Raw genomic sequence first — 12,890 nt, 5'->3', positions numbered from 1 at the left:
TGAGCTAAAAAGATAGTCTCAGGATGTCCAAATCTGTGGATGCTTCTAGAAAACCAAGGGACCAAGGGACCCAGGGCACCAAATAGTGGGGTTCCACTTCCTCCTCCTCTGACTGAAAAGTCAGACAATCGTTTCATCTTTGTATTTAAATCTCCATTTCATAAAGTAGCTTGTTCCCATCCCCCAGGGCTCCAGAAAACAGCCCCAGCACTTACTATCCATGGCATGAAGATACTCCATGTGGATGGCCCCAGCGCTGGCAGTGGCAGTGGAGGGAATGATGTCTGCATAGGGGCTGCGCTGGCCTGTTAACAGAGCCACCTGATGATAATATTCTGCTGGGCTGACTCCAGCATGGGGAGCTAGAAGAGGAGACAAGAAGATATGGTTACTGGTCGGAAGAAGGTCAACAAGCTTATCTTTAAAAATCCCAAAGTACATTTCTCGTGCAACCCACATAATAAAACCGTATGGCGCTAATGAGAAAATCTCCTTTAGCTCAAATTGCACTCTCACTGACATCTATGGGATACCTTCTATTTGAAAAAAAAACTGAAGCAAGGGTATCGAAAAAGTGAGATACATTACAAAATTTTTTGATGTCAGTCTAAAGAAATCATCAAGAATTCAAAACGACTAAAATGTATATATGCATATAACTGTATTTGCCTTCCAAAATAAGTTTCTTCTTCTTCTTCTTTTTTTTTTTTTTTTTTGAGTAGGAGTCTCACTCTGTCACACAGGCTGGAGTGCTGCAGTGGCACACTCACAGTCACTGCAGCTACTGCACCTGCTGGGCTCAGGTGATCCTTCCACTTCAGCCTTCCAATAGCTGGAACTACAGGCACGTGCTACCATGCCCGACTACAAAATAAGTTTCTTATGTTAAATCGCTGTCTGTTTGCATTTCTTACAATAGCAGGCAACTTCAAGACTCTGATATCTTTCCAGACATACTTAAAATACTTCCCTAAGCTTTCTGACATGAGTGTCTGAGGTAACTCTCACTAACATGAGAAGTCAGGGCTTAAGAGTAGGAAAAAAGGCAGCATGGCCTTAATAACACACAATTCAATGATAAGCTGCAATTTTGCATTACATAACTTAAAAGCTCTCTTTTTCTTTTTTCCATTACAAAATCAAAAAGAAAATATACCTATCATTCTAGAGCAATTTACTGGCAAGAGTAAGCTTTCTGAGAGTGAGATAATAATGGGTGTCCACCTGCCAATATATGTGCAAAAGCAGCAAGATATTGCAGCAGTCCTGAGGGTGGCCTCCAGATTCAGAGATCTGGATTTAAATTGGCTCCATGAGGATGCTGAGACCAAAAAAAAAAAAAAGATACATACAAAGCACTTAGCAAATAGCATGCAAGCAATAAATGTTAGTTTTACAATTATCATCTAGAAACACCAGCACTCTACCAAGAGGTCTGTGGATGTTTTATATTTGTGTCCACATACTTTTTAAATCTATAATACATGGTAAAGACATAGATTTAAGAAGAAATGAGACTTTAGACCGTGAGAAATATCAGTATTACTTTGTCTGATTTTTATTAACTGGACCCCTGAGAAGCAGAAAAAGGAAGGCAGATCAACCAATCAAATGCTTTCTTCATACTCATCATCAAATGCTATAGAAAGCAGATAATGAGCATGCTTTTCAGTTGATGAACTAGAGGTACTGCTTTTCACTGGCCCAAATAAACTGCTACAAACCAGGCATAACTCCAAGTCTGTTGTTAGCTGGCCTCTCTTTCTTTCTATAAACTCCCAGGTACCCCATGGAGATGATTCTCCACTTCTCCAATTGTAAAATCAAATCTGAAGCAGAAAACCCAACTCATATTTGATTCTTTGAGTTTTGGTTTATTTGTAAATTCATCAGGTGTTGTACAAGTATATTAACTGCACTCAATCAGAAGAAAAACAGTAAGGTCAGGCGTGGTGGCTCATTACTGTAATCCCAGCACTTTGGGAGGCAGAGGCAGAAGGACTGCTGGCACCCAGGAGTTCAAGACCAGCCTGGGCAACACAGCGAGACCTTGTCTCTACAAAAAATAAAAATAAAAAAATTAGCTGGGCATAGTGGTGCATACCTGTAATCCCAGCTACTCGGAATTGCCTGAGCCCAGGAGGTTGAGGCTGCAGTGAGCTGTGATCACTACTGTACTCCAGTCTGAGTGACAGAGTGAGACCCTGACTTGAGAAGGAAGGGAGGGCAAGAGGGAGGGAGGGAAAGAAAAGAAGAGAAAAGAAAGAAAAGAAGAGAAGAGAAAGGAAAAGAAAGAAAAAAAGAAAACAATGAGCTAGTAGTTGTTGCTGGAGAAAAGCTACTCCTGGAAACCCAACTAAGTAGATGTTTCCTAAGCAACTTCACGCAGCTTTCCACTGGGCACAACTGGACCTCAGGAAGTAATCTGCGTGGAAAATGTGGACTGTGCACGGAAGTCATATCAAGCACTGCTCAATGAAATGAAGCACATGGTGTTTCTCTTTGCTCTGCAACAAGCAGTGATGACTTGTCTGTTGCAAAATACTCATCAGCCACCACCTGCAATTAATAAGGTGTATGCAATTCTGGACCTTAACTCAGAATCTGGCAAGTGAATTTGTACATTCATGCATGAGATGAAAAATACTTTTTCTGAATCATCAAAGGAACAGTAAAACTTGACTGCAGGGGGATGCACAGCTCCAATTAAGAAGAGTCATGTGAAAAGTAATTAATGGGGAGGTTAACGGAAACAACAGGAATTTGATGCTTAAGATCTCAAATGAGCATCAATTACTATAGAAACAAAGTCATTTCTTTTCCTACCACATCTCCTTTCTGGTTCTCACTCAGTGGGGTCAAGAAGAGAATGCACATGTCACAGGTCTGAATCATCATGTTTTCTAAGACTTTGCTACTCAACATGTGTTCCATGTACCAACAGTATTGACATAACCTGGCAGATTTTTAGAAGCGCAGACTCTCAGGCCTGGCCTGCCCCCACCTGATGCAGAACTGCATTTTATCAGGGTCCCCAGGTAACTCCTATGCACATTAGAGTTTGTGAAGCATTGCTCTAACAGACACATCTGTATAAATGTGCCTCTCGGACATACAGGAGAGTGTGCATCCGAAGGTAAGTAAAATGCTCAAGTTACCCATACACATTTGTGAATGGTTACAGGGCCACTCTAATCATATGTGGAGCAGCAGAACAGAATAGCCATTACGAGCAAAGGTATGGGAGTCAGATCCAGCTTTAAGTATCACCCGTGCTGCTTACTAGCCATGGGATAACTGGTTTGCAAGTGACTTGACTCCTGTGCACATGGCTACCCTTACCTGAAGGTGAAAATGATTAACACCAGCTTCACAGAGGTGTTGTAATGATAACAAGACATCATGCATGCAAAGTAGTGTCTGGTACATGGGAAACACTCACTGATCATTAGGTCTATTTTATACATGTCCCAGCTAAGGGGGTGGAGGAGTGGCATGATCTCTAGATGCAGAATCCATCTGGGACTTACCATCTGTAGGACTCAGCCCCCGGGCTGCTGAGATCACGGAGAGGGATGGGCTGCTGTGCAGAGACCGGATATAGTCCATGTAGGGATTGATGTAGGGATGTGGAGGGCTGAAGGGAGACTCGGAAGCTGCAGCAGGGTTCCGGTGCGGGGAGATCCTAATGAAGGGCAGGTCCGAGTATGTCGGGCTACTGGGTAAGGCAGAAGGCCTGGGTGCAAAGAAAACCAGACACGAGAGGTGGGCATGAGACAAGTATCTCCACAGGCCGAGACTGGCTGTGGAAGGAAAGACACACGGTTTTACGGGAACCCAAAGGTGCCTTAGGAAATAAATATCAGGCAAACACATTTCCAGTACTATTACCACCTTAAAATTAAGACAGTATAATGCAGGTAGAATGTTACTGTGCAATTGTTTGGGCAAAGGAAATGGACCTTTGAGAAATTTCACTGCACTCCAAACATAGAAAAATAAAGGTTAGCCTTTGGCTTTCCTCATAAGAAGAAATTCTAAACAACAACAGGCAACTGAGCTTAAAGTGGTTGATAATGGCTATATTTTCCACTTGACCCAAATATTAACATTCCCATTTAAAACTTACCTCTTACCTTTATAATGTTGAATGGAAGGAAGGGAGAGAGGGATCGTGGAGGTGAGGGAAAGGAAGTAGGGAGGGAGGAAGGAAAGAAGAAATTTGTCTGGTCTGAAAGTCTGAGCCTGCACATGGCAGAGTTGCCCTTAAACAAGAAAGAAGACTCATTGCAAATGTCTGTCAATAATGTGAAATCAGTCGCTTTATATATCCACATACACGTTTAACTTCTAAGAGTCTCATGGTAGTACATAAAAAACAGTTGTTTTGTTGAGTGGGAGTCTCACTCTGTCGCCCAGGCTGGCGTGCAATGGCACACTCACAGCCCAGGCTGGAATGCAGTGGCACGCTCATGGCCACCGCAGCCTCGACCTGCTGGGCTCAGGTGATCCTTCCAAGTAGCTGGAACTACAGGTACATGCTACCATGTCTAGCTAATTTTCTGATTTATTGTAGAAATGGGTTAGTCTCGAACACGTGGGATCAGGTAATCCTCTCACCCCGGCTTCCCAAAGTGCTGGGAGTATAAGCATGAGCCACCCTGCCTGGCCATAAAACTAGTTTTATAGATCTGGGTTTCACTGCTTTGAAGGTAACTTCTCTCTGTGTGGCGGCACTTGGAATCAGCTTTCTGCTAAGCTCTTTTCCATGTGGCATCCTAATTAGCCATGCTCAGCGAGCAGTCAGTAACTACGCACTCCTGCGGTTAGAAAGTTGGGAGAGAATGGGGTTTTACTCATGCTCCCACTTTGGTTACAATGAGCTAAGACAGATGTAAGCTTTTGGCTAATGAAAACAAATTCGAAAATATACCTTGCTACTACCCTATCCTGATCTGCTCTTGGAGATTCCTCTTCATGCCCCTACTCCTCTGCCCTATCCCCCTGAAGTCCATTTCTAGAATGGTTAGTCTACATAGCGTCCCATGGGTCTTCCTTTCTTCTCTCATAGAAAACATTTGGTGTGGATATCCCAGTGAACTGGCCCTGACAGGTTAAAGACTTGTGCTCCCCCTTTCCTCATTCACTGAGCGTATCGCCATAGAAAGGAGGGGCCCTGATAGAGACAGATCAACTGAGAACAGCAAATTCCTCTTCCAGTGTTGGCTTTAGGAATAAAACGAAAGGGTGGTAGTGGGGGGGGCGGGGAAGGCAGATGCATTTTCTCCTTGCAAAGCAAACGCTCTTGCAAGGCCCTGGCCCCCATCACCCTGTCAGAATATAATCTTAGTAGAAACCAGCTCTACTAAGTAAAATGTAAATGAAACCAAAGATCAGATAATGAATTTTCTCTCAAAAGAAAATGAAAGAGGTTGAAATATTGAGGTGAGGTGGATTTTCTCACTTTCTCCTTCTGACTCTATTTTTTCATTTCGACTTTAAAAAAAATGAGGCTTTTTATTTGTTACTTCAGTGAAGCAAAATAAAAATCCAAAGTTTTCTAAATTTACATGTGGGATGAGTAAAAATTCAGCACCAGAAAATATCTATTTCTCTTCCAAACAACTTGAGGTTCTCACACCCACTCAGAAATTAACCTAGTTATTTATGTTTAAATAGGAACTGGCATAACCTATTAATCTACCCTATTTTAGTTCTTTACTACAAAACAAGTTGGTTCTGTGTCTTTGGTTATATCATCTTGTAAGCTACATTTAGACGTTTGTCACTGGTTAAATCCTAAGCTCCATTTAGACATATTTGCTACCTTTGAAGGTACAAGGGATACTGTAATTCATTAATTCATTTTCTCGAGAAAGGATAATCAGTCCTTCCAATCTGATTCAAAAGTATTTTTACAAAACACAGACTTATTTATAGATTTACGCTGAGAGATAGGCACAGCAGAAATGTAGAATAGCCATTTCAAAAAATCCATGAGATGACACTTTCTGGACAAGCTTTTGTGACACAGGACAAACTAGGTCTGAGCAATAGGCACTAAAAACCAGTGAGGGCAATTAAATACCTAACTGGCTTGTTTTGATTTAGACTAGGATTGGAACCTATTATTTCTCTAAAATTCCAGAATTGAGAAGGACAGTAAGAATATTCCTGGAGGGCCAAATTCCATATTGGAGAATCACACACAGGAAAACTGATCATCATCTAGAAAAATATGAAAATTATAGAGGTGAGGCTTAGGTGGCCATCAATCCCCAAAAGAGCCAAGGAAGCTCTTCTTTCCTCACAAACATCTGGGGAAGTCTGACCTCACAACGTGGTGGGAGTTCGGCCCTAGTCCTGGCAGCTGTGTGCCCTCATCCCAGATACCTACTCTCTCCTTGTCCTTGATGGTCCCCTGAAGAAGATACCTACGTCATGGGAGTCTTGAATAAGTAAAGTCTCATTTACTGAGCCTAGAATATAACAAATGCTCAATGCATACACACATACACATACACACACACACACATCCATATATGTAAAATCACATGAATATGTATATCACATACCATGCTAACATATTCCACCCCTAATACATACATATATACAGAAACATATTTATACATATATGTAAACATACACATATATATATGTATTTGCATATTAGAAATGGCAAATACAGTATACTGTGGGATTTCAAGTACAGAAATATTGGGGCTTTTTTTTTTGAGTTGTAGTCTCACTCCATCACCCAGTTGGAGAGCAGTGGTACGCTCATGGCCACTCCAGCGTCAACCTGCTGGCCTCAGGCAATCCTTTCATCTTAGTCTTCCAAGTAGCCAGAACTACAGGCGCGGGCTACCATGCCCATCTAATTTTTGGATTTATTGTAGAAATGAGGTCTCATTAAGTTGCCCAGGCTATTCTTGAACCCGTGAGCTCAGGCAATCCCCTCACCTCTACCTCAAGTACTGGGATTACAGGCTTGAGCCATCACGCCCAGGTAGGGCCAACTTTTTTTTAGAGCAATCTTAGGTTCACAGCAGAATTGAGCTGTAATACAGAGATTTCCCATATGCTCCCTGCCCTGACACATGTACAGACTCTTGCCATTGTCAACATGCCAGAGTGGCACACTTGTCACAACTGATGAACCTACACTGACACATCATAATCACCCACAGTCCACGGTTTAGATAAGGGTTCACTCTTGGTGTTACAGCTTCCATGGATTTGGACAAATGTACCTACCATTGTCCTACCATACAGCGTAGTCACATTGCCCCCAATATCCTCTGTGCTTCACCAGTTCTTCCCTCCTTCCCTCTCTCTGACCCCAGCCCCAGGAAACCACTGATCTTTTTACTCTCTTCATGTCTCTTAGTTGGAGTCATGCCATATGTAGGCTTTTGGGGTTGGGTTCTTTTACTTAGTAATATGCATTTAGATTCCCTCCATATGTTTTCAAAACTCATTTCTTTTTAGCACTGAATAACATTCCATTGTCTGGGTGTACCACAGTTCATTCATTCGTTCATTCACCTGCTGAAGGAAAAGGTGGTCTTCCAAGTTTTGGCAATTATGAATAAAGATGTTATAAATACCTGTGTGCAGAGGAACCCCCCTCTAAAGCCAATCTGAACATACCAGTCTGCATTGTTTCCCTGCTGTCAGCAATTTAGAAGCACCTCCTTGGATTTTCCAGGACTCTCAGTAAAATCACAAAGCCACATGAGGTGGTTAAGAACATAAATTCAATAATTAAATGCAGGGGCTGTGAAGGAATGATATTTGAATTCAGGCTCGGTCACTCACTTGGTTGTTCAAGCATCAGTTTCCTTATACATAAAACTGGAACAATAAGAGCTCCTTCCACAGGCTGCTGTGAGGTATAGAACTCAGGTGTGTAAAGGTAGAACATGGTACCTACCACAATGGGCACTTGGAAAATGGTGTGGTTGTTGATGTTCTTACAAAACCAGTCAACAAATGTCTGTTGGCTTCCTAACAGAGCAGTGGCAGGTGTTCTACTTTCCTCATGTTTGTTTTCTCACTAAAGGTTGGTAACTTTTAATTCTGTTTTGACATCAGGTTCTTGTAAGTCAGGTTAGCATGATCTAGTGCTGAAGCCTGGCACGAATGAGTTTCCAAGCCAAAAAGGCTGAACATCCAACCTTGAACATCAACAACTTGAGCAGCCACCTGACATGGATGCAAATATATATAAATCATAATCTTTAAAGAAAGTTGCTTTTAACATGACTTCACAGAGCCACTTCCAAATTTGGGGGAGTTAGGTAATTTGTCAGTTATTACGTTTCTAACTGGAAAGCAAATCTGAGTGAGAAGGTAAACTGCTTAAATTTAACAGGCAGATGTGTGTCCACTGCTGTGTGGAGGGGTTATTCAGGATTATGACCAGAGGAGGGGTGGATTCGATTGAAGGATGAGGAGAGAGGGGAGACCTGAAGACAGTCACAAACTTTCCCATATAAATGACATATATTATTTTCCAAACTATCATAAACTCGACCTGGTAAATATTTGTCAAGCTTGTTAAAAATCCTCATTTGAGGACTATAGTAGCACCAGGCAAAAATTATAGGTGTCTCCTTCTTGATGTATATTTTTAGTAGATACACACGGGTATGAATTAAAGATGACTGTTAGCTTCCGGTCACTTTCTGTTTTTGTGGCTCTTCACCTTTTCTCTGTCCTGGGACTGTCTGTCCCTCATTGGAGATCAGCACAGACCATGCAGAGGACCAAAACAACAAACATTTTGAGAAAAACACTGAAACTCAGAACTGGAACAGACATTCCATGATATTTATGTTGTAGCAAAAGAGTATAGACATATGCCTGTGACCTTTCAACTAAATCATACAAACTGTTGTTTGAGAACCAGAGCTTTCCAAAATGTAGAGGGCTGTCTGTACTGCAAGGCATGGCTGAGAAGTTGGGCCATTGCTTCATTACCTTTGTGTCTTGGCTTCTGTATGCAAGGCCCCACCACTTCCACTCGGGATAACACCCCCTGTCTTGTTTCTACCCATTTGTCTTTCCAAGGCCATGAGGACCTGACTCAGTGAAATTTTGCTTCCATACTGTTCAAAGGAAGTTGGGTAATTGTACATGAAGTACAATTTCAGATAAAAAAAGAAGGTAGGGGTTATTTTAATGTTCTTCTAAAGGGCAATAAAACAATATAAAATGTTTTGTTTGTTTATTTGTTTTGTTTACTTCAGATTAATTTTTGAGAAGGTCATCAAAACAGATTACAATGAAAAGAATAGAAGATTCTTATTACAGCATTTTTTTTTTTTAAGTTGGAGTCTCATTCTGTCACCCAGGCTAGAGTACAGTGGCACACTCACGGCCACCCCAGCTTTGACCTGCTGGGCTCTGGCGATGCTTCCACCTCAGCCTTCCAAAGTAGCCGGAACTACAGGCATGCACTACCATGTCCAGCTAATTTTATTATTATTATTATTATTATGTATTGTAGAGACAAGGTCTTGCCAAGTGGCATCGGGCTAGTCTTGAACCCATGGGCTCAGGCAATCCACGTGCCTCAGCCTCCCAAAGTGCCAGGATTCCAGGCTGAGCCACTGAGCCTGGCCTTATTAGAGCATTTTTAGCAATATACCATGATAAACTTAAAACACACACACACACACACACACACACGTTGCAGAGAATAACTGGACTTCTTAGTTAGAATGAAATTTCATTATATAATCTAATTCATTACTGCCTTTTCATCTATCTTATTGGGTTACTAAAATGCCAAGATTAAAATCACAGTATTTAATCACTTGCTATACCCATTATGCGACCATTAAACAAGGCTTATATGCCAGATTATTAAAATTTGCTTTCACATTTCTTGAGATGCCGGAAATGTACACAAATCTCTTGCATTTTTGCATGAGTGTTCCAACTACTGGAAAACTGAAATGCATTGGCTTTTTATATACGTTTATTTTTTGTGTAATTTTGTTCTTTACATAAGAAGTAGATACCATTCTTCATCTTCAAGCAGTGGCCTAATAGAGAACAAAGGGTAGTTATCCCTTCTAACGCATTTTTAGATAATTAATTACTTATTCAATAGGCATAGTTTTAATAAACCAAAATGTGTAATAAAAAATCTGTTTCCGTCAGGCTCAGTGGCTCAGCCTGTAATCCCGCGCCTTGGGAGGCTGAGGTAAGTGAATTGCCTGAGCTCGCAATTGTAGAGATGAGGTCTCGCCAAGCCTGAGCTCACGGGTTCAAGACCCGCCTGGGCAACTTGGCGAGATCTCATCTCTACAATAAATCAAAAAAATCAGCCGGGCGTGGTAGTGCATGCCTGTAGTTCCAGCTGCTTGGAAGGCTGAGGTGGGAGGATGGCCGGAGCCCAGCAGGTCGAGGCTGGGTGGCCGGGAGCGTGCCACTGTACTCCAGTCTGGGCGACAGAGTGAGACTCCAACTCAAAAAAAAAATCTGTCTTCCACACAACAGAGAAAAATATCTAAAATGTCCATGACTAAAATGGTCAGAAATTGGATTCTACACATTGTTTGTTCCTTCATTCAAGTAAGCTTCCAGATAACCTCTGTCCTGGAAATGCCACATGACCCTGCAATGTGCAGATGGGTATGGTAGTTACTTTTCTTTATTTTCTTTTTTTTTGAGTTAGAGTCTCACTCTGTCACCCAGGCTGGAGTGCAGTGGCTGGTCCCGGCCACCGCAGCCTCGACCTGCTGGGCTCCGGTGATCCTTCCGCCTCAGCCTTCCAAGTAGCTGGAACTACAGGCACGCACTACCATGCCCAGCTAATTTTTTGATTTATTGTAGAGATGAGGTCTCGCCAAGTTGCCCAGGCGGGTCTCGAACACGCAGGCTCAGGCAATCCACTCATCTCAGTCTCCCAAAGCGCAGGATTACAGGCTGAGCCACCGAGCCCGGCTGGTAGTTACTTTTCATTCACTCCTTCTCCCCACAGCTGTGGCCTGCCCAGGGAGGCTGAGAGTCAAGGTCTGAATCAACTGACTCACTTTCCCTCCAGCTTCCCCTAATGTGAAGCACTGGCAAGACCTAGTGGTGGGGAAAACAAATCAGGGCATTTACTCCCTTCCTGCCTCCCTCTCCCTTGCTGTCTCAGAAGTGGTTCTGAGGTGTGGCCCCCATGACCACCTCTCGTAATGGGCGATCTCTCTTCTGTCACTCTAGACCTCACTGAATCACTTTCCCTTTCCAAATTCTACTAATTTGGGGGCTTTACTATCACTTGTTCCTCCCCTTAACTCCACATACACCCCTGTAAATATCCACTCCATTATACCACCAGGCCCCTACCTGATAAAATGGGTCCATTTCAAATCCATTTTCATCATCTTTGTAGCTAAACAATATTTTCCACAAATTTTTTAATTGACTTATGTCTTTTACAGATTTACCAGTTTGGATTTTAATTTTTAAAAATTACAGTATAACTACAAAGGTGACTACACCAATGATATTTTCACTGGATATATTATATTTTACTGAAAGTTCATTTCCTAAGAATCCACTGTGATTTCTGCACTTGGAAAGATTTCAAGAAGCATAACATATGATCACTCTGGCCATCCTCTCAAAGAGTTCATAGTGGAATGAAGTGAAAGGCTATACACATAAGAAGTGTATATGAGTGAATATGACCCTAATGAGTGTCAAAGTCAAAAAGATTAGCAGGAGGTTTTCAGGATGTATCTTGATAATGAAAACTATGAAACAGAAACTGGTACAAAAGGTAGATATGATTTGATTAGAAGTGGACATTAAAGGTGAAAATTAGAATATCACTTAATGTACACATTAATGCTAAGGCACTGAATATTTTCTTAGAAGGAGAGTTTAAGGGCTAAGCCTGATTTTTTAAAAAGAGAGAAAACAATTGTTTTTAATGGGGAATTGTTTTTGTGAATGACTGTCTTATTTCTATTTTCTATTCATATCAAAGTATAAAAGGAGTTCATATCCATAAATAGAAAAGTTACATTTACTATAAAATATATCTATTTACTATATCCAAGCTATCCAATGTCAATATTTTAACATAATTACTTCCAGTATTTTTCAGGCATCATGTACTTCTCCCATATTCAAAATAAAACTAGTATATTTTGAATTATTCTTTCTTCCCTAAGATGATAAAGTTCTTTTTTTTTTGAGTTGGAGTGCTGTGGCAGGCTCACTGCCACCCCAGTGTCAACCTGCTGGGCTACCATGATCCTTCCACCTCAGCCTTCCAAGTAGCCAGAACTACAGGTGTGTGCTACCACATCCAGCTAATTTTTTTATTTATTGTAGAGACAAAGTGTTGCCAAGTTGCCCAGGCTGGTCTCGAACCCGTGGACTCAGGCAATTCACTCACTTCAGCCTCCCAAAGTGCTGGGATTACAGGCTGAGCCACTGAGCCTGGCCCTCTTCTAATATCTTTTAGCTAACCGTCCATAAACATAATATGCTGTATAGTGCAAATTAAAACCATAATGAGTTATCATTAAATATACACTAGAATGGCTAGTATTTTTAAAACTGACAGTGACAAATGCTGATAAATATTTGGGCCAACAGGAGCTCTCAAATAATGTGAGCAAGCACAAGCTCTGTGGAAAACAGTTGAGCCTTAGCCATTTGCATAAATTTCTATCCTATAACCTGACAATCCCTTTCCTTGGTGTGTACACAACAATAATGTGTGCACATGTGCCATATGTACTAGAAGATCCATAGCAGTATTATTCAGCCACTTAAGAACTAGAAACAACCAAATAGCTATCAATAGTACATAGATAAATGATTCACTCAGTGAAATACTAAACAGTTCTGAAAATGAACAAACTACAACACAG

General features: G+C 41.4%; 1 protein-coding gene across 1 annotated transcript in view; it reads right to left on the bottom strand.

Moving 5' to 3' along the window:
- GLI3 (GLI family zinc finger 3) overlaps positions 1–12,890 on the bottom strand; it is a 272,082-nt gene that overhangs the window by 86,838 nt on the left and 172,354 nt on the right. Inside the window, 2 exon segments of the mRNA XM_021706299.1 lie at positions 216–362; positions 3,531–3,736. Of these exon segments, the coding sequence (XP_021561974.1) occupies positions 216–362; positions 3,531–3,736 (353 nt within the window).

The sequence above is a fragment of the Carlito syrichta genome, unplaced genomic scaffold (genome assembly GCF_000164805.1).
Source record: "Carlito syrichta isolate Samal-C Ts95f unplaced genomic scaffold, Tarsius_syrichta-2.0.1 Scaffold315405, whole genome shotgun sequence".
In the NCBI taxonomy this organism is placed as follows: Eukaryota; Metazoa; Chordata; class Mammalia; order Primates; family Tarsiidae; genus Carlito; species Carlito syrichta.
The sequence above is the reverse complement of the archived record's forward strand: the minus strand, read 5'-3'. Positions and strand labels throughout refer to the sequence as shown.